Below are 26554 nucleotides of genomic sequence, written 5' to 3' on the forward strand. Positions count from 1 at the left end.
CAAATATACCTATTAGCTTTCAAGGCAGGTTTAGTATATTTTGATTAAAACTTCAGAACTTAAAACATATGTATTTATTTATGTATTTATTGGACTTTTATGCCGCTCCTCTCCGAGGACTCGGGGCGGCTCACAACATACAACAAAACAATATAAAACATTTACTCTTCAACTGGGCCCAAAGAAAAAAGTAATAATATGTGTCATTTCCCATCCATCTAAAATATGCTGCAGTAAAAGCTCAATTCTTCAACTGAACATCAGATAGTTTAAAACCATCCTGATTCTTTTATTTATTTTATTTATTAGATTTGTATGCTGCACCTTTTGCTACAATTGAGTTGGATTGCCTTCAAAGATTAAGTTGGAGTCTTTGGAGAGGGGCAGAATAGAAATCAATCAAACAAACAAACAAACAAACAAACCACCGTGTTTCATTTCAATCCTTCAGTAGGTAGCTGCAGTGAGTGGTAGAGGAATGAAAGATCAGCCTGGTATATACTCTTTTCTATTTAATATTGATATGAAGGCTCCAGATTTGAGGTTCTATATCATCAATATGCTTTGGATACATTGCTGCCCCAGGCTAAATGGTGAAGTCCTGTCTCTTAGGAGATATTAAAGGGAGAGAACATGTGTAATCTAAATCCTAGAAAGATGAAGTTACTCTTTATCCAACAGGATTTTCTGTCTGGCTGGTGGGGGTATCTCTCAACTATTCCTAAAGGAGCAAATCCATGACTTGGACTCTCAACTCCTGCTACAGCAACAGGTGTGGGCAATGGACTGGGAGTTGTTTCCCAGTTTTGGCTAAGACACCAGTAGAGACCCTATCTGGGTGAGAACATTTGCTACAGTGACTCATGCCCTCATTACTACCTAATTAGACTCCCACAGTGCCTTCTGTATTAGACTACCTTTGAAGATAATTTGGAGGCTGTAGCTAATACAGGTGCCATGGCCTGTCCTCTGAGTGGCATTTTCAGAGCCTACCCTACCACTAGGCTCTAATTTAAACTGCTATCATTAACCTATAAAGTCCTACATACCTTGATGCCTAGTTATGTGCAGAACTGCATTTGCACAATGGAATTGGCCCAATCACTTCTATCTACCCAGGAGAAACTGTTAGTAGTATCTCATTATAGAATGCTGGTTTCTTGTTCCATCTACTATTTAAAGTAGCATTATAGAATTTTCTCTCTAAGTATAACTGGCCCTATGTTTTAAAAGTCCCACTGGTTTATCAGTTTTCTCCTTTCTTTTCTGTCTCCTCTTTGACCGTGAATTCTAATTCCCCACTTGCTTTGATCAACAGCCAGCAAGTATATCTCAAAAGAAGGTACTTTTCATATGTCTGAGGATTTATTTTGGAAAATCACATGCAGAAGAATCAGTGGAACTTCTTTCTCTAATTTTTCTTTAAAAATTCATAGGTACCAATTAGAGAAGCAGCTAGGGTCCTTTAGTAAGCTATGAGCACACTGAATTCCAAGCTTAACTCAGTTTTATCTTATTAAAAGATTCTTCACCTTCCTTTATGTTTTTTTCTAATTAATCCACCCATTCACCTAACGGTTGAAACCTGGAATTGGTTGTCTAAAACCAGCATCTGGTTTTTTCCATCTAGATATAGAGGTCCTACTATTATATCATTTCTGTTATAATACACTTGTTGCTGGGCTGAATTGCCTTGGATAAAGCTACTGTGGAAGCTGTGATATATGTGTATATTTCTCAGCTCATACCTTCTGTTGTGGTTCAGCCTGGGACCCCTCCGGGAATGGCTGATTTGCTGTCGGTGTCCGGCTCAGAGGCTGAGGACCAGGAGGGGCAGACTGATGAAGAAGCTGAATCCCAGGCTGAAGATGAAGGACAGCCAGAGTTCCACCAGGGGGAGCTCTCCCCAGCAAGCAGCCTGGATTCCCTGGGGGAAGATGCTAGTGACTTCATAGATATGCGACAGAGGAGAGCTAACGAGAGAAGAACGCAATTGGCCAGATATTTCCAGCATTAGGGGTCGCAGCTGGGTTTGGGTGTGGTGCTTGGGAAAGGATAAAAGGCGGCCCCACCCTTCCTGGCTTGTGGAGTTTTATCTTGGAGATTCGTGAGACCTGTTTGTGAACTTTGGTGGCTACAATCCTGGTTTGTGCCTTGGACTCTTGAAACCTTGGGGGTGTGTGCCAGCAAGAAGCTTTTGGAATTGACTGGACATCAGGACCCTGTTGTAAAGTATTGTAACCTGTCTGCTGTGAAGACAGGTTTTCCTGTGTGCTTATTTTTTCCTGCTATAAATTACTTTTGGATTTTACCAGAGTGTCTGGCTGTTTTTCAGTGGGTGTGGAGGTCTGGGAAAACCCAGACAGAACACCTTCCTTCCTCTGGATGTGCTTCTTGCTCCCTCCTCCTCAGCCACTTGGTATGCCAGATATCTGGTGAGATGTAAACATGCTGCTTTCATTTTCCAATAATAGCATCCTAAGCTCTCTTTCCTTTGGTGCTGCCTCCTATATCTTTTGCTAAGAGGGAAGGTCCTTATTTTTATTATATTAACAAGAAAAATTCAATTCCTGCAGTATTATTTATACAGAACCCAGTATTCAGATTTTGGGAGGAATTATCTGGATTTCAATTTTATAAAACTGAAAATAATTTTTAAAAATCTCTTTTATTGGACCACTTACAGCCACCTTTCAGGATACCTTTCCCTCATAGTAGCTAGTTTAAGAAATATGGCAAGAAAATGGATGATAACTGAGTTCAGAAGGATTGAGGGCATGGCAGTGAAGCTGAGGATGTTAAGAAAAGCAAGGTAACTGGTCATTATGTCTAGTTTTCTTCATGCACAGGTTCTCAATTATCAATACATAAACCTATCCTGATGCAAGTATGTCATTAAGATTAAGGTGTGTTAAGATACACGGGAAAATGTGCATTTTGTCACCCATGTTATATTTCCATCCAGATGATTCCCTGCACAGAATCACTGAATACTAATGAATACCAGCTGATAGTATGAATTGTTCTCATTGGAAATATCTGCGCTTCCATTTGAGCTACTTTTCTGGGCATGTTTTTGAAGGGAATATCCAAATGTAAAAAAGAAATACGGTACTATTAATAGGGACAGAAATTGAAATATTAGCAGGTATCAAGAAAAATAGGAAACAGCTCTAAGAAGATTTAAGATGAAATATGAAATGCTTCTCATTTCTATGGGGAGAATTTACAGAAGCCCTAATATAGATTAATTATATTTAATAACAATCAGCCTTCTTCTGTTCTTTCTTCTTCTGTACCTGTCTTCTGTTCCTGAAAGCAACCAGAAAGTTATCTATAAATAAAAAGTAGATAAAATATCCTATAGTCAGATGCATATTTGCATCACGGTTAGAGTTGATGAGTGAAGTATAAATAAATAAGTATAAATATGCATTACTGTTCACATTTTTATTTATCTGTGAATACCGTACAATTAGGAGCTGACAGGCCATAGGAGATTGCCTAGGTAAAAAGATAATTGAGATGACATTGCCAGTTCAAATATACATTCTCCGATATCTGTTAACACACCTCAATCTGGATGTTTTATAAAAGACTTTTGTATTGCTGTTGTGAGCTTATTCATGAAGCTCAATTATAGCAATTAGACTCTAATTCAAAGAGCTCCCACAGTGTATGGAAAACCCTCTTTTTTCTTGACTTTGTTGAAGGAAAGATACTACCTGGTTCATCATCCGATAACTGCAATAATTGATCCATTGCGTACCATTCAATAGGAAAAATATGCTATAATATCCAATGATGCAGTTGGTTCCAATCCGACGATGCAGTCAAATTAAGGATTTCTGAATAAGTAAATATTAGTTTTAAAATGACTATATTTTCAGAAAAGCTACAGGTTTTTTTGATATCACCAACTATTATGTGAATAACATTTGACCTAAATTTGAGACATCCTGATAGAGCAAATATAGATTGCAAAAATTTTGCAGATGAAGTATTTAAGGCAGGCTTCACATAATTTAATTAAATCATATCTATTGCATCGCTAATCATATTAAGGTTTATATTTCATGGAGATGTTTATATATCCTTCAGACCTTCTTACCTCATCCCAAAATATATTATATATACATATCCAAACTAAGATAGTGGTTAATTCCAGATGAATGACATTCAGACCATCTTCAATGCTACTCCAAATGCTGTTCTCTTTTTTCAACTAGCCCATCCCTATTAAAACTATCACTTTCTACCTTGCTAACTCTTAGACTATATTATAACATGATTTGACAATGAGATTATGTAAACCTAGCCAGTTTTACATATTATATATACACATTGCATTTCTGCAATACACAATTCTCACAAACCATTGAACTGTTTTCTCCAGCTGCTGTATCCCTGGGCAAGATTTAAAGGTAGGAGCAGTTTCACACTAGACAGCACAATGGATGTACATGCCCATCTCAATTAGAGTGAGCAAGAAACAACCAACAAGCGACAAGATACACAGACCTTTTCACAGCAGATTGGATGTTGCCCAAGACCTCTGTGTAATTGTATTCAATTGCATGCAAGTGAGCATGCTTTAAAACCTTAAGTGTTTTCAGGAGTGAAAATGAATTTTCTTCCCACTCTTGATACAAGATCTTCATTCCAATGAATTTTGAGCTTACACATCTGACAAAAGCAAAACCAAAGGCACTGCATAGGGATGAAATGCTCCCAGGTCGGATGGGCTGGTTGGTCATTGGACAGTCGGTCGCGAAGGCAACATGAGGCTCTGCCCACCCACTTGGATGCTACCATTTGGGTTCTTTTACCTTTTGCTCATGCACACAGCATGTCTGGGTGGATAGGTGGAGCCTTGCGCTGCCTTAGCGACCATCTCTCTGATGACTATTGGGCCACCCGAACCGTGAGCCTTTCACCCCTGGCACTGTATCGAACAAAGCAGGATTATTTTGAATTTCTTTGTCATGTCATTAATCCTTTTCCCAGGACTAAGTTATGCTTTTTATTTTATTTTCTCTTAACTGCTCCTGCATATTTTCACCAACCATTATCTTTACATTCCTCTATACAAACACCTTGGGGAGTTCAAATTGCTTCATTATCCTCCTTAATATACTCTGAAATGTTGAGGAGTCCTTTGGACAGATGTGGCTAACAGCAGGAAGTGACAACAGGAAGGAAGAAAAGGGAGGATCTGACCATGTAAGCATTTATTCTAGTTGCCACCATGACTGCAATTCAGTTCCAAAATAACTTCATGCCATCACACAGTCAGAAACACAGTAAATTTAAAAACACAGTGAAACAATGTCAAGTTTATCACAACTGTCAACAAAATAGGTGAAATGCTTATAGTGACTGTCTTAACATTAACATATAACATTATAACATATATTTTAAATTTTGCATTATCATTCATTCTAAATTTTTCTGAGATATGTGAGAAGCAATATAGACAAATTAAACAAGTAAGTACACTATCTAAGAAAACAAAATTAAACAGCCCATTTGTCCTACTTTTTCCAAGATAAAGACCTAGATTCTGAGCTGACTTGACTTCAGATTCACACATTGCTGCCCCCCTCCAATTACTTAATGATTCCACCCTTTTTATATTGTTTCTGTTCCTGAAAATGTACATTTCACTTTAATTCCTGTTATATCATGAATTTTTATGGGTGGTGCAAATGATTTAACTTCCAATAACTTTCGGTTCTTGCTGTTCTGATTAACAGTACATGAGGCTTCCATCAGGAAGTTGTAATCCAAATTATGTAATGCTTTTACTAATCAAGAGTCTTCTCATAAACATACCTTGCTTCAAGCAATATGGTCTCCTTCAATGTCAGATGTATTTATAGATGCCTGTTGTTGACCATCAAGTACAAATAAAAATGGGAAGCTGCTGTGTGGCATGCAAGGACTTTAATATCATCTTCTTTCTAGTCTAGTGTAAGTTGCAGAGGCGTATTAAAATGAAAAAGATGGACAAAGAGAAAGAGAGAGAGAGAGATGATTGACTGACTGACTGACTGACTGACAGAAAGATAAACAGACAGACAGTTATAGATAGATAATTTGTGTCATCAAGTCTGTGTCTAATTCTGGCAACTGTCTGGACTAATTTTCTTGGCAAGATTTTTGTAACTAGTTTGCCATTGCTTGTTTCTTGGGGTTGAGAGAGAATTACTAGCCCTCGTAATACCACACTTGGAATACTGCATTCAGTTTTGGTCACCATGATGTAAAAAGGATGTTGAGACTCTAGAAAGAGTACAGAGAAGAGCAACAAAGATGATTAGGGAACTGGAGGCTAAAACATATGAAGAATGTTTGCAGGAAGTGGGTATGTCTACTTTAATGAATAGAAGGACTAAGGAAGACATGATAGCAGTATTCCAATATCTCAGGAGTTGCCACAAAGAAGAGGGAGTCAGGCTATTCTCCCAAGCACCTGAGGGCAGGACAAGAAGCAATGGGTGGAAACTAATCAAGGAGAGAAGCAATTTAGAACTAAGGAGAAATTTCCCAATACTTAGAACAATTGATCAGTGGAATGGCTTGCCTCCAGAAGTTGTGAATGCTCCAACACTGGAAGTTTTAAAGAAGATGTTGAATACCCATTTGTCTGAAATACTGTAGGGTCTCCTGCCCAAGCAGGGGGTTGGACTAGAAGACCTCCAAGGTCCCTTCCAACTCTGTTAATGTTGTTGTTGTTGTTGTTAAATAAGCATTATTATTAAATAAGCATTAAGATTTTGTTATAATTAATTTTTTGTGTTAGGAACGGTCAGGAATGCAGTTCCGGTAGCAAAATTTGGAGCTCCACCCCAGAGCACCCAATTTGCACTGAAAGATGTTGAAACAAAATAATAAGCCACGGCCACAGTGTGGTAGAAAAAATTGGTAGCCCATCACTGATTTTATATTAATAAAAAGGAGGTTCTCTGAACTTTTTCTTTTAAAGTCATATTAGTGGTCTGTGGGACTTAAAATTATGAATTAGGGCCCATGGGATTTAAAATTATGAATTTGGTGGTCCGGGGCATTAAAATTATGACCTTGTTGGCCCCTGAGATCCAAAAGGTGGGGGACCCCTGTTCTAGTGTGTTCTAGGCCACACTAGAAACAAGAACTGGTAATGTCTAAATATATATTTTATAGGGCAATGCAAATTTTGGATACAGTTTCAAAAGATGCTTCATAGCAGCTGTGTCTATTGCCATGATATGTTTTAATAAGACAAAATTTATAAGAGCAATATTGCTCTAAACTCAGGATCCAAAGAATTTAAAAAACCATTACAGAGTATACAGTGAAATCTTGAGTTCCCAGATTTTCAGGGGGTTGGCAAAGTTTTTGCAATGGATACAGGTCTGCTGGCTGAGGAACATAGCAACTGTTGGATTATTCTGGCCACCAGCACATCCCATCAGTTCATTATATTCCCGGCCGCCCTAAGAGCCCAGCTGCCTATCTGCTACCTGCCATCCCAGCCTTGACCTGTGTGCTGTATAAAATTGGTGGTAGTCCTTATCTGGTCCCCAGGTTGTAGTTAGCCAACTCCTGCCTTCCTATATCAGACTCCACAAGGAGTGGGTTACATTTCCACAACAGTGTGAATCAAATAGCATCATGCAAATGATGCATTGTTTATAGAAAAGTGCCACCAGACATATTATATAAAATAATACAAATGGGACAATAATACATTGTAATACAATAATACAATAATAATAGGGACAGTAATACATTGTCCCTACTGAAATGATGCATGTTACCATGATAATGTTACTCTGCAATACAACAGAATTCTGTGCATAATTCCTTCTCCCCTAATGAACCCTTTACATCATAAATTCTCAACCTGAGGTCTGCGGAGCCCTGGAAAAGGGGGGCAGTGTTGTCAAAGAGGGTCCGTGAAGGCTTGAAAAAGTGTTATGATTTAAATCTTCAGCTTAGTCTTAGGGGGCTCCATGATCACAACAGGTATTTAAAAGGAGTCCATAATGAAGAATAGGTTGAGAACCATTGTGTTAGTCATAGTTTGCAATCTAGTTTCTTTGACATGAGATCCACTGCAGTTACTCAACTTGAGAAAGTACTCAGAAAAGATCTCTCTTATTAACTTCTAAACAAAAGCCTATGTGGTAGCTATCCTGTACAACATGCCAGTATTTTCCAGGTCAGTAGTCCTCAAATGTCTTCTTTCACTTTCATTTTGCATAGTCAGGTAGCTTCAGCACATAGTAGTATTATATTTGACCAGTGATGGAGTGCCTTGACAATACATTGGAAAAATCATTATATGTTTTAGCTATGGACACACCTGTCGGAAAAGTACATGATTGCTAAATTGCCCAAAATTAACATCCAGGTATACTTGGAATCACACCCAATCATATAACACACAGTCATTGCGTAAGCACCATAATGAGATTTATGTTAAGCTTATTTATCCGGCTGCATTGTCAATCTGCACTGGCAAAACAAGCATATTAATAGACCCTCCAAGTTCTCATTTTGAAATGGATAAATGCAGGTCCCATGGAAATTGCTAATAGAGGAATCACGTCTACTTTGGAGGGAAATGATTGGAGCTAGAATACAGACTTGGGGTCTTTTAATGGCAATGATCACAGGTATTTCCCCCCTTTTTATCCTAAGTCGATTTTAATTCAGTGTTATCTGAAACTTACAATTTGAAAATCTGTTTGCTTCTAATATAACATAATATATTTTGAAAAACTATGGAGAAATAATGCTAATATTTATTTTTTCTGAAAGCTAACAATTAGTATGCAAGTGAACTGGTGAAGAAACCAGTTATGTGGAATGTACATGTGCTAGCTAAGATATCATGAAATTAAGCATCTAATTGAATTACCAAAAGAAAATATTATTTGTAAGTAGAATAAACATAGATTATGATTCAAATCATTTTTTGGGGGGGGGAAACACTAGTATGGAATATAAGAACTACAGAATGCTAGAGAAGGAATGAAATACTCTCTTAATTACATTAAATCAGAAATTTTATACACAGATAGATTGGTTGTTTTTCTATGTAAGAACATGCAGGATATTGGGATTAGCAGATGGCTATAATGGCTGAAAACAATGAATGTCTTGAAAATGTAATTTGTAATAACTTGCAATAACTTTTCATAGAAATCTTTCTATGGAACTAATTTATAAGTCTCTCAGTTTGATTATATTACATTCAGTGATTCCATAAATCTTTCTTAATCCTTTTAACATAATGACAGTGGCCTCTTCTGCCAGTAAAGCAATAAGAATTATTATCCACATATACAAAAAGATATCAACGAAAACCTAAAGAAGATTTGTTTTTTCCAGTTAAACATTAGCTTGCAGACTTAAAATTAAATACATGAACTAAAAATGTTATACACACTTTCTGTTAATTAGTAATATATTTTCTATGTCCCTTTCTAGTAAATCATTGCCACTATTTTCCTTAATACGTAGAAATATGTTATTTAACAAATTAATACAATACAGACAACAAAAAGAAGTAAAAATTAACTCATCATGTATTTTTCAGGTTTCCAGACCAATAAGGTGTCTCGGTGGTAATTACCATATTTTTGGTGTATAAGACGCACCTTTTTATTTTTAAAAAAGTGCCTCAAAAACTGGATGCGTCTTATACATCAAATGCTGCGTGTGCGGGGGAGTTGGGCAGCGGTTGGCAGTGGCAGTGGTGACGGCAGCCTTCCCATGCTTTGGCGGCTGTCCCCGAGGCTGCCCAGCAGCCCTTGGCCGCTTCCCTCCCTGCGGGAGATCAGCAGGCGTTGCCCGAGGAGCACTCGCAGTAGGCAGAAAAGTGGCTCGGGTGAGCAGCTGTGGCAGGGGCTGGGCAGGGGCTGCCTCTCTCTGGCTGAGGCAGCTTTGTTTAGAGCACCCTTCGCCAACCGCTGCGGCCATCCCGTCGCTGGCCATGCATACCAGCCTCCTTCTGTCCACTTCGGTGTCAGGGAGAAGACAAGCAGCATCTGCACTAGTTTCCAAGCCTCCTACATGACTGATTCTTTGTCTGGGAGCCCCATCTCCCCTCCCTCGCTCTGCGTTCCCCATTTCATCCTACGCTCCAAAAGCGCTTTTCTCTCCATTTAGAACCAGTGCTCTTCTCTCGGGGTGGGGAGAACAGAGCCCCAAGTGCTGTCTTCAAGCTCCGTGCAAGGCAGCCACAGGCGCTTCCGGCAATGTTCGACCAGGCAAAAGACATGGCGACAGAGGATGCCTGAGAACCTCCGCCATCTCCTCTTTTGCCTGGCTGAAGATTGGGGAAAACCTTGGGAAAAAAAACAGTAATGTCTATTTTGATTTGTTCCAATGATTAGACAGAGAGAAGATTATAGTAAGAAGAGAGTTATGTTGTAACAATAGAGCCCCATTTTCTGTCCTGCCCTGTCTTAAGTTTTTTTCCTCCTTCAACTATACCTCGATGTTTTATTTCTAAGTTGCTCTAGACCAATGATGGCGAACCTTTTTTTCCTTGGTTGCTGAAAGAGCGTGTGTACACGGTATCATGCCTGCATAAGTGTCCACATCCATAATTCAATGCCTGGGGAGGGTGAAAACAGCTTCTCCCCCCTCCCCCAGAGGCTCTCTGGAGGTCGGAAATGGGCTGTTTCCCAACTTCTGGTGGGCCCAGTAGGCTTATGTTTCGCCCTCCCCAGACTCCAAAGGCTTCCCTGGAGATGGGGGAGGGTAAGGACGCCCTCCTTCATCCCCCTGGAGGCTCTCTGGAAGCCAAAAATGCCCTCCCAGATCCTCTGTGCAAGCCAAAAATTAGCTAGCCGGCACACACATGCACGCTGGAACTGAGCTAGGGCAACGGCTCATGTGCCAGCAAATATGATTCCGTGTGCCACCTGTGGCACCCGTGCCATAGGTTCACCATCACTGCTCTAGACTGTATATTAAATTGCCAAATATCTGGTTCTTGTAGTACCCTATTTTCCAGCAGAATATTAACCAGAGTTATATATAAAATAGACTGGAAATATTCTACGTTTTTAATATAACTGTTCAATTGCATGGTCCCCTGCAATTTTTTTTTAAAAGAACAGCATTTTGGCATTTTATATGAAAAACGTAGATGCTTTTGTAACTATTAATGATTTTCTTATCTCAGTGACTCAAAATTCTGTAAATTTGGAAAGTGCACAGCTATTGTGAGCCCTGTTGAGTTTTAAATGCTTATTCATTTAATTTGCAAATACTCATAGACCTGTCCCTCATCATGTCTGTATGTGTCTGTATGCATGCATAAAATACTGAAAAAATATCATTCTCTTGGTGATACACAGTGATATCCATGTCATTTCTTAGGAAACAATAGGAATACTCACTACCACTTTCAGATGCTTTCTAGGTATCTGATGATTCTCCAGCCAAATTCAAGCCATGCCTAATTTTGCTTAGTTTCTAAGCCCTGATCTGGTATATTATAAACATGTTTATTTTAGAATGTCATTGTTTTGGTCTTGAGCAGATAGATCTGAACTGGAATCTGAGCAGCTTCATACCAAGTTAGACCATCGGAGCTCATTATTTATATAGTGACCTCAAGCAGCTCTCCAGGTTTCAGACAGATGTTTGATAGTTGAAAATGTTTGAGCTGAAACTTGGGAACATCTGTATATTAATTATGCAGTCTGCCATTGAATTGCAACCTTTCCTTAGCATTCAAAAGCAAAGGCATGCAAGTAGTCCTTGACTTACAACCATCCATTTAATGACCTTTTGAAGTTACAGCAGCACTGAAAAAAAGTGACTTTAAAACATTGTACATTCCCAACTTTGATTTGGGGTTTTACTGATTAAATAGGTTTGTTTTTACAGAAAAAACTACATTATGTAAAAGTAAAAAGTTCAGCGATAGGACAGGACAGGACAGAATTCTTTATTGGCCAAGTGTGATTGGACACACAAGGAATTTGTCATCAGTGTCTACGCTCTCAGTGTACATAAAAGAAGAGATAAATTCATCAAGGATTATAAGGTATAGCACTTAATGATAATCTTAGGATACAAATAAGCAATCAAATCATATTAGGAAACAAACAATATAAATCATGAGGATATAAGTACAGTCATATAGTCATAAGTGGGAGGAGATGGATGATGGGAAAGATGGGAAGATTAATAGTAGTGCAGACTTAGTAAATAGTTTGACAGTGTTGAGGGAATTATTTTTTAGCAGAGTGATGGCATTCAGGGAAAAAACTGTTCTTCTGTCTACTTGTTCTGATGGGCAATTGAGGTTTGATGTTATTATCTTATTCTACTGCACCAAAGGGAGTTAGAAGTCAATGCCTTTACTTTTTTTCTTTTCCCCTTTCCCTACACTTTTATCTTCCCTTCCCTTCCCTCCTCTCTCACTTACCGTATATACTCGAGTATAAGCCGACCCGAGTATAAGCCGAGGCACCAATTTTTGCCACAAAAACTGGGAAAACGTATTGACCCGAGTATAAGCCGAGGTTAGAAAATGCAGTGGCTACTGGTAACTTATAAAAATGGAAAACAATAAAATTACATTAATTGAGACATGTTTTAGAATATTTATTTTAAAGAAAACCAGTAAACTAGCTCTGTAAATTTAAAAGAGGGTAAACAAATTAACAATATTAACAATAAATTAAAAAGTAAAAAAAGTAGCTCGATCAGGAACAAAGCTAAAACCTAACAGTTAAAATCCTTCAAAACTGGATTCCTTCTCATCATTAATTGGATTTACATTATTGTTCTGTTTTTATATATGCTGTGAGCCACCCTGAGTCCTTGGAGAGGGATTGCATACAAATCCAATTAAATAAATAAACAAACAAACAAACAAACAAATAAATAAGTGTATCCAAAGAAGAGCTTCAGCATTAGCTGCTGTGAGGTTATCAGCATAGAAAACCAGATAGATAGATAGATAGATAGATAGATAGATAGATAGATAGATAGATAGATAGATAGATAGATAGATATAGATAGAAAGATAGATAGATAGACAGACAGACAGACAGAAAAATAGATAGATAGATAGATAGATAGATAGATAGAAATAGATACAGATAGATAGATAGATAGATAGATAGATAGATAGATAGATATAGATAGAAAGATAGATAGACAGATAGACAGACACACAGACAGATAGAAAAATAGATAGATAGATAGATAGATAGATAGATAGAAATAGATACAGATAGATAGATAGATAGATAGATAGATAGAAAGAAAAATAGATAGATAGAAAAATAGATAGATAGAAAGATAGAAAAATAGATAGATAGAAATAGATACAGATAGATAGATAGATGATAGATAGATAGATAGACAGATAGATATAGATAGAAAGATAGATAGACAGACAGACAGACAGACAGATAGAAAAATAGATAGATAGATAGATAGATAGATAGAAATAGATACAGATAGATAGATAGATAGATAGATAGATAGATAGATAGAAAAATAGATAGATAGAAAAATAGACAGATAGAAAAAGAATTCCTGTCTAGCTCTGCCTCATAACACATTATTAGATCCTATCCAAGCAAGGACAGCAACTACCACAAAATACCATTTTTAAAACAGTTTAAATCCTTTCAAAGGAGGGGGAGGAGAATCTGACAGCAGGGGGCCTTTTTAATCCGACTAAGGGTAATGCAGATAGAGCAAAGAATAGTTACTCACCATTGCTTTTTCCCTCTCTCGGTTGGAGCAAATGGCTGCCTCATTTGCTTGAGGCAGGGAGAGGAACTACGGCGTGCCAGAGGGGACAAAAGCTGGTGCCTCCTCGCTCTGGCTCAAGCAATGGCGCCCTCGTGTGGTGACTTTGTCAATGACCCGAGTATAAGCCGAGGCTGTGTTTTTCAGCCCATTTTTTGGGCTAAAAAACTCGGCTTATACTCGAGTATATACGGTACTTTCCTACTATTGCCTTCTGTATTTTTGGTATTTTATATTATAAATCAATTTTTAACAATTGCACATCCCCACCGTTACGTGATCAAAATTCAGATGTTTGGCAGCCAGTTTACATTTGTAATGGTTGCAGCATGCCAGGGTCATGTGATTCCTATTGACATCCTTTCAAGCAGATTTCCAGTAAAGTCAATAGGGGAAGCTGAGTTCACTTAATGGCTTTATGATTTACTAAACAACTGCAGCGTTTTCCTTAATAATGACTATGACTTAACCATCTTGCTTAGCAATGAAAGTTCTGTTTTCATTTGTGGTCATAAATCAAGAACTACCTATAAAGCATTATTCTATAGAGGGAGTATACCAGGGTGTATCAAGCAGTATTAAGAGGGATGAGTTCCTATAAGTCAGTGATGGTGAGCCATATCTGCTGGAACGTGAGCAGTTACCTTAGCTCAGCTCCAACATGCATGTGTGTACTGGCCAGCTGATTTTTGGCTTGCACAGAGGCTCTGGGAGGATGTTTTTGGCTTCCAGAGAGCCTCCGGGGGAATGGGGGAGGATGTTTTTACCATCCCCCAGCTCTAGAGAAGCCTTTAGGGCCTGGGGAGGGTGAAACACGAGCCTACTAGGCCCACCAGAAGTTGGGAAACAGGCCATCTCCAGCCTCCAGAGTGCCTCCAGGGGATGGGGGAAGCTGTTTTCACACTCCCCAGGCATTGAATTATAGGGTTAGCACTTGCACAGGTGTGGTAGTGCATGCGCACACTCTTTCGGCACCCAAGGAAAAAAAGGTTCACCATCACTGCTATCAGTGTTCCTTCATTCTACGCCAGAATACAAATGTTGAAAGACCCAAGTGTGACTCATAAAAAGTCAATACAAAAATTCTTACATTTTCTTCATTTGCCTTAGAGGCATTGAAATGCTTATTGTGTTAATGGATGGTACAGGGTTTTTGTTTGGTTCAAAACGTTTTTAAAGCATTATTTTACATTTAAAAGAAACAAAGAAACCTTACGGATACTTCATATATTAACTCTGTCTTAGCAAATGTGTTTTACTGCATTGGCACGTTTGATTGCTTCTCATAATTGAGAAGCGTGTCACTTAATTTAAAAGGTGGAAAGGAAATGTACTGACTTCACAAATGAGTGTTTGGAACTGTTTCCTCTCAGACATATTTTCCAACACACCAAATATGCAGCTTCATTCATTGCTGTCTTGCGACTCAAGGAAGTCATTTGCACCCAGAGAAATGAATGTAAAATGGATAAATAATGTTTCCTCCCTAGCACAGAGACACTTATTGGCTCTTTCATGCAGCTTCTTCTGGGCCAGATGCAAGAAAATGGATAAAACTGTCCTTGAATGAATTGGCCTTACTAGGCAGAGATGCCCACTAACTTATATGAATCTTAAGATAATTTTACAGAATGTGAGCAGGTGGGGAGCATTAAACCCCAACATAGACATGACCAGGTGAACCGAACTCCTTATTTGTATGTCACTCTGAATGGCTTGTTTTGGATTGACATCAAGTATCTCATTGTAATATATGACTGTCAACTTGCCATTTACGCAAGTGCCTGGGTGGTGAAGTACTTGTTTAGCACATCCATGGCTAACTACAGGGGACAGAGAGTCATTTGTGGCAAGAATTAATTTAGTCTATCCTACAAGAAAAGATAGAGCACTAATCTCAGCATCTGCAGAAAAAGAAGATACCAGAAAATGAGTGATTTTAACTGTAAATGTCTAATATATTGAAAGGAAAGTAAGCAAGAGTCAGCATACTGGACAGAAATATTGGTAATTCATGTGTTAAACTCATTAACTCTAGGGTGGGATTAAGAAGAATAGATTTAGTGCTGGCCGAGGAACAGTTAATTACAAAGTGTTGCAAATGACACTTGAATGAATTGCTGGAAGTAAAAGCATGCATCCTGGACTCGGATTGAGTCAGAAGGAGGGGTAATATAAGATGAGGGGCACTATTTATATGCTGGCAGACTCAGTCCTGATTGGCTGCGGACAAGATCCACCCACCTTTGAAGACTAGCTCCCCCTACTGTGGATAACAATATTTGAAAACAGCAGCTGGCTGCCACGGAGAGCATCCCTAGAATGGAAATGTGAGAGATGTCTTTTTTTTATTCTCATTGTATCTTAAAAAACTCAAGATGTCACCATGCTTTTAAGAAGTCATAACTGTTGGATGGGAGATCCTGCCTCTGTACTGTATCCTGTACAGATGCTAAACAAAACCATGGCATCTCTTTTTCATTCCATCTGAGCCAGTAATTACAGATTCGGACTCTTCCCTTACAGTTGGATCCACCCACCCACCGTGTAAGATTACTAAACAATTTCTGAGCAGAATGGACTCTTGCTAGGATGATCTAGCAGAATCCTCCTCCTCAATATTAATGCAATCTGGACAGGCCAACATGCTTTTTGTTTTCATTTAAATAGACTGGATGTCTCTGCAATGGCCTCAACCTTTTCCCCTCGGTCTTTAGCCCCTTCTATCTTTAGTCCTTAGTCCCTTCTATCCTTTTGTATATATTGCAGTTGGGCCTGAAGTCATAAACACCTGGATTATGACTAAGTGTTATATGAAAAGGATCAAAAGCTTAACAAAGCTGGAAGAGCATGGGAACCAATAATTACGCTAGTTGAGATAAAGCCTTCATTACTCCTTTCCTGCCTTCCTGATCTGAGGATGTAGCTATTCCATTATCAAAGAAGAGCTCAAAATCAAAAGGCAATTGTTCTATATTTCTGCAGTTTCCTAGACACTGGTATTAATGACTTCAGACAAAGCCAAGGGTTAGCAGCAAGCAGAAGCAGACCTGAGAGATCACTCTTCTTTTCTTATTAAAGCTCCAGCTGAGGATAAATCACTATGTTCCAGATGAATGTGTAGGTTTCTTTTCTTTTAACATTTTGACCTCAAGTATCATTTTCATCATACACAGATAATGAAATTATTGATATATGTGAATGTATATGATATAATTGAACTATACATGATATATTTGAACGGGTCCAAAGATGGGCTACAAAAATGGTGGAAGGTTTTAAGCATAAAATTTATCAGGGAAGACTTCATGAACTCAATCTGTATAGTCTGGAGGACAGAAGGGAAAGGGGGGGGGGGGCATGATCAAAACATTTAAATATGTTAATGGGTTAAATAAGGTTCAGGAGGAAAGTGTTTTTAATAGGAAAGTGAACACAAGCTGAGGTTAGTTGGGGAAAAGATTGGAACCAACATGAGAAAATATTATTTTACTGAAAGAGTAGTAGATGCTTGGAACAAACTTCCAGCAGACGTGGTTGGTAAATCCACAGTAACTGAATTTAAACATGCCTGGGATAAACATATATCCATCCTAAGATAAAATACAGGGCAGACTAGATGGACCATGAAGTCTTTTTCTGCCGTCAATCTTCTATGTTTCTGTTTGTCAACTATAAAAAATTAATGGCCTTGAACATGGCCCCTGGAGGGGCCGAGGGGCCAAAAATGAAGCAATATGCTCTCTTCCATATTTGGGTATACCAGGATGATTTGACCAAAAAACCCGTGTGTGTTTGTTTGTGTGTGTGTGTGTACAAATATATGTCAAGAAGCTGGATGCCAAGAAACTGGATATGTCAAGTAATCCAATTCCATAATTTTTTTTTGCAGGCATTCGCTGTGAAGAGGACATCAACGAATGTCACTTGAACCCTTGTCAGAATGGAGGGACCTGTGAAAATTCTCTTGGAAGTTATACCTGCCACTGTCTCACTGGAGAGAAAGATGGAGTTTTTTATGGTGGTCAGAACTGTACAGAAATCCTCTTTGGCTGTGTTCAACATACATGTCAGAATGGGGGATTGTGTATTCCTCATTTAAGAAATGGCCAACATAGATTTAACTGCATATGTTCAGCTGGCTACACAGGAGTACACTGTGAAACCTCAACCACATTGTCTTTTCAGGGAAATGGGTATCTTCAGGTAAACAGCATTGCAGCCTCCTCTGAGGACTATTTTTATAACATAAACCTTAGTTTTTTGACTGTTCAGCCAGCAACTTTGATATTTTACCGAGGGGACAAAGACACATTTGTGAAGCTGGAGTTACAGAATGGCTGTTTATATTTATCCATGCAAGTCAACAATCAACTGAAGGCCTTTTTACATATAGCCTATAATGTCAATGATGGTGAATGGCATTCAGTGGAGGTCGCCATAGCCAGAGCAGTAACATTGAAGTTACACAAGAGCTCTTGCACAGAATTATGTCTTAGTCAGACTGCTGCTATAGTAGATAGCAGGCAGGCAGTGATTGCTTTTCAAAACATATTTTTGGGTGGCTTGCCAGTAGCAAACAATGGCTCTCTACTAAATATCTACAGTACACATTCTGCACCTTCATTTGTAGGCTGCCTTCAGGACGTAGAAGTGGATTTCAGCATTATTATCCCGGAGAACTTATCATCTGACACATTTTTAAATGTCAAATCAGGCTGTGTTAAAAAAGATTGGTGTGAGTACCAGCCATGTCAAAATAAGGGGCATTGCAACAACTTATGGCTGAACTATCAATGTGATTGCTACCGGCCTTACGCTGGGCCAAACTGTGCTACAGGTAAGAACATTACCTCAAAACTAGGATACTTCTTTATAATTGAAATTGTATTATCAGTTGGGATTTTTCAATCTAGGTCCGACTAAGGGATCCCATGGACCCAATTTCATTTGAATAATAATAATATAATAATAATTTATTAGATTTGTATGCCTCCCCTCTCCGAAGACTCGGGGCGGCTCACAATACGATAAAAAACAGTATTATACAGGCACAAATCTAATATTTAAAAAAACCTAAAAACCCTATCATAATTTTTTAAAAATAGTCAATATTTCTACCAAGAGCTTTGTCTCTTGATCAGGGGTCCTGGGAATTGTGTTTAATTTAAACTAACAATTTCCACAGTCTGAGAACAATTGAAAACCTCTGTTGTAAGCCTGCTGTAGAAAGACTGCAGAGTAACATGGCAATTGAAAATGCCTTAGTTAGAGGGATGGCAGCCTGGCATTTCCACCATATTTGTATTACTATAACCCATGCCTGTACAGAGTGATATAGGCAGTGATGGGCTCCTACAGGTACGATCAGGTACACAGAACCGGTAGATTTTTTTTCTCCCCCCCCCCTTCTTGGCTCTGTGTATGTTTTTCCTATAGCAGTAAATGAGGCTGAATGTGTATAATTTTAGAAGAGCTGTGCATGTGTATGTGTGTGTACATATACATATAATTTATATAGTAGATAATGTATATTTTTGTGTGCCTGTGTGTACATATATGGCATATATACATAAAACTAAATAGTATATTTTGGATGTTCAGCAATAGTAAAGAGATAGGGAAATTGTATTTTGAGTTGACATCAAATTGGCCACCTTTAAGCCAGTCACATGACCTTTAAGCCATCCCCAGTCACATGATTGTCAAGCCACTCCCACCTGGGCACAGGGCTGGCAAGCCACACCCACAAAATAAGCCATGCCCATAGTGTGGTAGTAAAAGTTTTTTCCAGCCCTTCACTGGATAGAGGCATGGGTTATATTAATACAAAGTAATATACTCTCTCTTTTACATCTATCTTGGCCATATCAATATATCTACCTTGAATTCACCAGCCATATCAATATACTGTATCTACCTTGAATTCACCAGCAATTAGCCAGTTCAGGCTATTTGTCTATGTGATATGTACATTAATGAATGAAAATGGAAAGGTACTGTTTTACCCTCTTATGATTTTTTTTACATATACTGAGTCATACTTGTTGCATAACTAATGAAAGGCCACCCAAAATTCATATGGGATCTAAACACCTCAGATATTCTCAAAGACATGAGATGTACATGCATACTTGGTTCAAATATGATCTCATTGAAGAAGCTTTCCTAAGAAGTGATTGTCACATATTACTTTGTGGGATACCTTTAACTTTATGTATTTATTTCTCTAAGCTGCCCATTTCACTGATACAACGCTGGTGCTTGTGTATATATATATATATATACACAAGCACCAGCATTGTATCAGTGAAATGGGCACCATTTGTGTGGAGGCAGATCTCACCTTCAGGGGAAAATAGTATAGAAAGAGGAGGCCAAGGAAAAAAAATCTCTTCTCTTGGACCAGGCCAGCTTAAATTCTTTGGCAGATGTGATCTGAAATAGGCTTTTTTTGCTGGAACAAATGTCCCATAAAAGGGACATTTGATGGGACATCAGGCTAGTGCCATCAAAGGGACACTTCACAATCATATATTTAAATATTTTGGATGAATCAGACGCTTTCCACAACTCATTAAAGCAACAATGTCTTCTTCAGCAACTACTCTCCATAAGCACTGTACAATCTTGAAGAAAGATGCCCTTGGTTAAATTACTTGATTATTTATTTATGGGAAAACCCATAATTGCTTCTCATTCTGCTGTATTTTGGATGAGTTTTACCTTCTGAGTGGTCTTCAAGAATAGTTTTATATAGAGTTGTCTGATGCATGAGTGACCATGGAAAGTGTCATTTGGTCCAGGTAAGTTAACTGGCACATAAGATGACCAGATGTCACCCATAAGCGTAATCGGTGCCCTGCTGATACTTTACCCAGATCTAAAGATGAACTGAAAAGGATCCAGATAACCTTCCAGCACCATATGGAGTTGCAATATAACTCCACAAAGAGAAGGTTGGATGCAGGTCAAAAATTATCCAATGCTGCTGGATCTTCCTGAGTAGAGAATGCACCAAGGCAGGCGGGACAATCTCTGGTTGCAGACAAGTGCTATATGTCCAAAGTACTTTTTTGCTTTTAACTCCAAACTGCTATATGTAAATACATTTTCTCTGCTAGAATTACCTTAGTCTTAACTTTTCAAAAGGACTTACCCCGTATATACTCGAGTATAAGTCGCTCCGACTATAAGTCGAGGCGCCTACTTTTGCCACAAAAACTGGGAAAATTTATAAACCCCTGTATAAGTCGAGGGTGGAAATTGCAGCGGCTACTGGTAACTTATAAAAATGGAAACCAATAAAATTACATCAATTGAGGCATCAGTAGATTAAATATTTTAGAATATTTATTTCAAAGAAAGTCAGTAAACTAGCTCTGTAAGTTTAAAAGAGGGTAAACAGGTATATATCCCCCAAGGCAGGTATAGGCAAAAAAAATGCAAGTACCTAGGTACTTACCTCAATCCCCTGCTCCTGCTGGTTTGGGTTAGGGTTAGGATACTTGACCTCTCCTTGCCTCAAAGAGATACAATTTCCCTCTATATTTACAATTACTGAACATCCAAAATATACTTAATTCTATGTATATATGCCATATGTGTAAATAAATATTACACACAGGCACACAAAAATATACTGTACATTATCTACTATATAAACTGTATGTGTATATACAGAGAGAGAAAGAGAGAGAGCTCTTGTAAAATTATATATGGTACATTCAACCTCATTTACTGTAATAGGAAAACAAACCCAGAGTCCACTTTCTGCCACACAGTTAACCATAACTAGAACATTACACATGTCTTCAGATATACCGGTACTTCCCTAGCTTGCACATCACTGTTAGAGCTAGGAAATGTCATGGATTGAGTAAAATGTGGTGATTTTCACTTAACAATGCTTTTGCTTAACAACAAATTTTGAGCTCAATTGTGGTCATAGGTCTCTGTCTGTCTGTCTGTCTGTCTTCCTTTCCTGTCTGTCTGCGCCCCCCTCCTGTCCCCTCCCCGGGTAAATTACAGAGTCAATACTGTATTGTTTTTTTATTTAAGGTTACAAAGCAAATGAAGAATCATTTTGAGTACAGTGGAACCCCGACATAAGAGCTGCTCTATTTAAGAGCAACTCGAGATAAGAGCTGGGAGGGGAGAGATTATTTTTGTTCTACTTACAAGCCCAAATTCGAGATACAAGCGCCAAGGAGCTGTCTCCTGAAGCCAAACGCTAACTTCCGCGTTCGGCTTCAGGAGACAGCTGCGAAGCGGCGCGCGTGTTTTAAAAGGTTGCAACCGGCCTGGGGGGCTCGGGGGGGGGGGTGCTTGCAGCTTTCTTTCTTGCTCTTTTTCTTTCTCTCTTTTACCTTCCCTTCCTCTATTTCTTCTTTTCTTTCTCCTTCCCACCTTCTTCCCTCCCTCCCTCCTTTCACTCATTCCTCTCTTACTCTCCCCTTTCATAAGTTTCCTTGCTTCCTTCCTCTGTTCCTGTCCCTTCCCTCTTTCCTTCCTTCCTTCCCACCCTCCATCCATTCATTCACCCATTCCTCTCTTGATCGCTTAAAGCCGGTCCCTGGTGCAAAAAGGGTTGGGGACCTCTGTCCTACAGGATTGGGTGGCAGAGAAGTTGAACATATGTAAATTTAAAAGTTTAAGAAAGTTTACAAGTTAAGTGAAAGAAACTTCATTATTCATTTATATGTACATGTACATTTCTTCATTAAAAACATGTCTTTCTGCATAATTTAGACTAACTTTGTGAGTTTTTTGAGGGCTGGAACCAATTAAAATTATTTACATTAATTCCTATGGGGAAAAGTCGTTCGAGATAAGAGCTGCTCGACTTAAGAGCCCAGGTCCGGAACGAATTAAACTCGTATCTCGAGGTACCACTGTATTCTTTAAAATTTCTTCAGTGAGATCCATAGCTAATCTGGCAAAAAAAAATTCACCTGGCAAAAAATTTTATTGTTGACATTAGGCACAGCCAGAGAGATGTCTTAAAAGGCAAACAAACTGTCAAAAAAGTATGTTTTTTAAAAATATAATATTTTGGTTGTTGAATTTAATTCTGCCTTGGCGCGGGGCAGCCCCCGCAGATGGGTGGCTGGCGAGGACCACGCATTCCCATCTTTGTGTCCGCTGGGGTTAAAGGAAAGTTTAGGGACCCCCGCCCCTTGGAGAAATGCCTCGTTGGTGACATTCTGAGCGTTTTTGCCTCCTCACTCCGAAAACCCCACTTCTTGGCAGCTTGCCGAGGCTGAGAGGAGAGTGATTTTAAAAGGCACTCTCAGCTTGGGGTTTTCTCCCCGCTGAAATGTTGCTCGCCCGCCGCCCTCAACACCCGCTTTGTCCTCGACCCGGCAGAAGAAAACCGCGTCCTTTCCTGTTGCTCTCTTCCCGAGAGGTGGGGTGAGGGGGTGTTGAGAAGACAAGCAAGAATCCACCCCCCCCACACACACACCTCATCGGCTTTTCCCCCCTCTAGCGCGGCATTGGAGTGTTTGGCTGGCTCCTTTTCTTGCAGGGAGAGGGGGAAAAAGCTGGGGGGGGTGTGGATTCTTGCTTCTATCTTCTCGCCACCCCCCCACCACACCTCACCGGCTTAGGAATGTCGTTGCCTCCCACAGCCACTTCCCCACGCGCTTCGGATGTGCCTGCCTTTCCTACAGCAAAGACAGGCGGCACCTTCCCGAAGGGCTCAGTTAAGCGGGTGGGGGAAGGGCTGGCCATTTGCCGCCTCTCTCCGCTGTAGGAGGGAAGGCGCAAGCAAAGCAACGTTCCAAAACGGTCTCCGGGAAGCGACCGAGGGAAAGGCAGTCGTCTGCCTTTCCTTCAGCTCAAAAGAGGAGGCAAATGCCCTGCCTTCCCCCAGCCGGTTAACCGAGCGCTTCAAGTTAACCGGCTGGGGGAAGGCGGGGCATTTGCCTCCTCTTTCGGGCTGAAGGAAAGGCAGACGATTGCCTTTCCCTCGGTCACTTCCCGGACACCGCTTTGGGACATCGCTTTGGGAGAGGGGGCAACTGCTCCCGGTTTAAGAAGCAAGAATCCCCCCCCCCAGCGAAACGGCTTTTTTCTTGTTTAGCGCGGTGTTCGAGTGGTTGGCAGGTTCCTTTGCTTGCATGCAAGAGCCAACCACTCGAACGCCGCGCTAAACAAGAAAAAAGCCGTTTGGCTAGGGGGGGGATTCTTGCTTCTTAACTGGGAGCAGTTGCCCCCTCTCCCAAAGCGATGTCCCAAAGCGGTCTCCGGGAAGCGACTGAGGGAAAGGCAATCGTCTGCCTTTGCTTCAGCCCGAAAGAGGAGGCAAATGCCCCGCCTTCCCCCAGCCGGTTAACTTGAAGCGCTCGGTTAACCGGCTGGGGGAAGGCAGGGCATTTGCCTCCTCTGTTGAACTGAAGGAAAGGCAGACGATTGCCTTTCGCTCGGTCGCTTCCCGGAGACTGCTTTGGGACATCGCTTTGGGAGAGGGGGCAACTGCTCCCGGTTTAAGAAGCAAGAATCCCCCCCCCAGCGAAACGGCTTTTTTCTTGTTTAGCGCGGCGTTCGAGTGGTTGGCAGGTTCCTTTGCTTGCACGCAAGAGCCAACCACTCGAACGCCGCGCTAAACAAGAAAAAAGCCGTTTGGCTAGGGGGGGGATTCTTGCTTCTTAACTGGGAGCAGTTGCCCCCTCTCCCAAAGCGATGTCCCAAAGCGGCCTCCGGGAAGCGACCGAGGAAAAGGCAATCATCTGCCTTTGCTTCAGCTCCAAAGAAGCTCTGGGAGAGGGGGCAACTGCTCCCGGTTTAAGAAGCAAGAATCCCCCCCCCTAGCCAAATGGCTTTTTTCTTGTTTAGCGCGGCGTTCGAGTGGTTGGCAGGTTCCTTTGCTTGCATGCAAGAGCCAACCACTTGAACGCCGCGCTAAACAAGAAAAAAGCCGTTTGGCTGGGGGGGGGGATTCTTGCTTCTTAACCGGGCAGTTGCCCCCTCCCCCAGAGCGATATCTTTAGCGGTCTCCAGGAAGCGGCTTAGGGAAAGACAGCCGTCTGCCTTTGCTTCAGCTCCAAAGAAGCTCTGGGAGAGGGGGCAACTGCCCGGTTAAGAAGCAAGAATCTACCCCCTAGCCAAACGGCTTTTTTCTTGTTTAGCGTGGCGTTCGAGTGGTTGGCTCTTGTGTGCAAGCAAAGGAACCTGCCAACCACTCGAACGCCGCGCTAAACAAGAAAAAAGCCGTTTGGCTAGGGGGTGGATTCTTGCTTCTTGACCGGGCAGTTGCCGCTTCTTTCTAGCTGAAGCAAAGGCAGACGGCTGTCTTTCCCTCAGCCGCTTGCGCCCCCTTGTGGTGACATGTCAGTCACCCGAGTATAAGTCGAGGTCGGGTTTTTCAGCCCATTTTTGGGCTAAAAAAACCCGACTTATACTCGAGTATATACGGTATATATTGGTAATTCAAATGATAGCCAAAGTAAGTGATAACATGCTAATTCCCAACCAATTTTATATGGTTCTCATACTCAAAGTCAAGGATAGATGGATGGATGGATGGGTGGATGGATGGATAGATGATAGATAGATAGATAGATAGATAGATAGATAGATAGATAGATAGATAGATAGATAGATAAAAGCACCTACTCAGACAAGACTTAATAAGAAAATTATAACATGCATGTGTATACCTCTCTACCAAGAGTAAATCCTAATGGAATGTATAGCAATTCATATTAAGCAGACATATGTCCAGCTGTACTGAGCATTCTTCTCAAATATGTCTGACTTGGTTTGAGCTGCCTGCAGAATTTGCTGTCAAATGTATTCATGCCAAAAAGTGGAGCTAAAATATTCCTGCAAAAAGGGAGTTGTCCCATCCACCATTGGCAGGAAAAGTAGTAAGCTAGAATGTGCATGAAAAAAATCATTATAGATCTTTGTTTCAATTCAGATATCCCACTTCTAGTAGATGTGGCATAATTGTGCTGGATTATAGGGATTTGTGGGAGCTTTTGTCTGGTAAATGAATTTTCTAGATAGTTATATTTGGAAAACATACTCTTCAAAATGCAATCTTATATTTATTTTAAAAATACCATATTTTCTATGCTGTTCTTCATGGCCCACACCTACATCCCCCCACTCCAGTTGTTCCTATTGGAAAATGACATTGCAGGAGCCATAATTGTAGTAGACAGCTTTGAGGTTTGGCAGTAATTTATCCAAAGGTTTGAAAAGCAACTTTGGAAAAGAGAACTACATCTGGTAAATATGTTTGCTTCTTTATGAAGCAAAATTGAAACCATCCGTCTTCCAAGAGGAGTTTTTGCTTCCAATAGAGCTGTTGTGAATGATTAGAAACTATTTGAGATGTCTTTTATTTCTGGCCACAATATTCTTCACAGTATCCAACATTTTAAGAATATACATACACAAGCACAGAGGGAAAGGTAATTAGGAAACAATCTCATTCTTTTATTCACTAAAATCAATATTAATAGGATACTTTCCTAATCATCTTGATATCTGGTTCAAAAAGAATTCTGATTTCTAGAAAAAGAAGAAAAATTTTTTTCTTGAAAGTATGTTTAAAATTCCCAGGTGTCTAAAATCTTCACAATTTTACCTCATATTTTATTGCTTCACAACAGAATCCAGATGACAATGATAAAATAGGATGAAGAATACAAATTTTAAATAAAAAATATTGATTTTAAAATTTAAATTTAAAAATTTTAGACTAATGTGTGTGAAAACTGTGAGATACGGTGAGAGAACAAGATAAGTCAAAATTTGTTTA

The 26554-nt window shown here is 39.8% G+C and overlaps 1 protein-coding gene across 1 annotated transcript in view; it reads left to right on the forward strand.

Moving 5' to 3' along the window:
- The first annotated feature begins 8611 nt into the window (after positions 1–8611).
- The window catches only part of CRB1 (crumbs cell polarity complex component 1), a 41823-nt gene continuing 23880 nt past the window's right edge, over positions 8612–26554 (forward strand). Inside the window, exons 1-2 of the mRNA XM_070746381.1 lie at positions 8612–8663; positions 17672–18619. Coding sequence (XP_070602482.1) covers positions 8612–8663; positions 17672–18619 — 1000 coding nt within the window. The remainder of the gene's footprint in view (positions 8664–17671; positions 18620–26554) is intronic.

The sequence above is a fragment of the Erythrolamprus reginae genome, chromosome 3 (assembly GCF_031021105.1).
Source record: "Erythrolamprus reginae isolate rEryReg1 chromosome 3, rEryReg1.hap1, whole genome shotgun sequence".
Taxonomy (NCBI): Eukaryota; Metazoa; Chordata; class Lepidosauria; order Squamata; family Dipsadidae; genus Erythrolamprus; species Erythrolamprus reginae.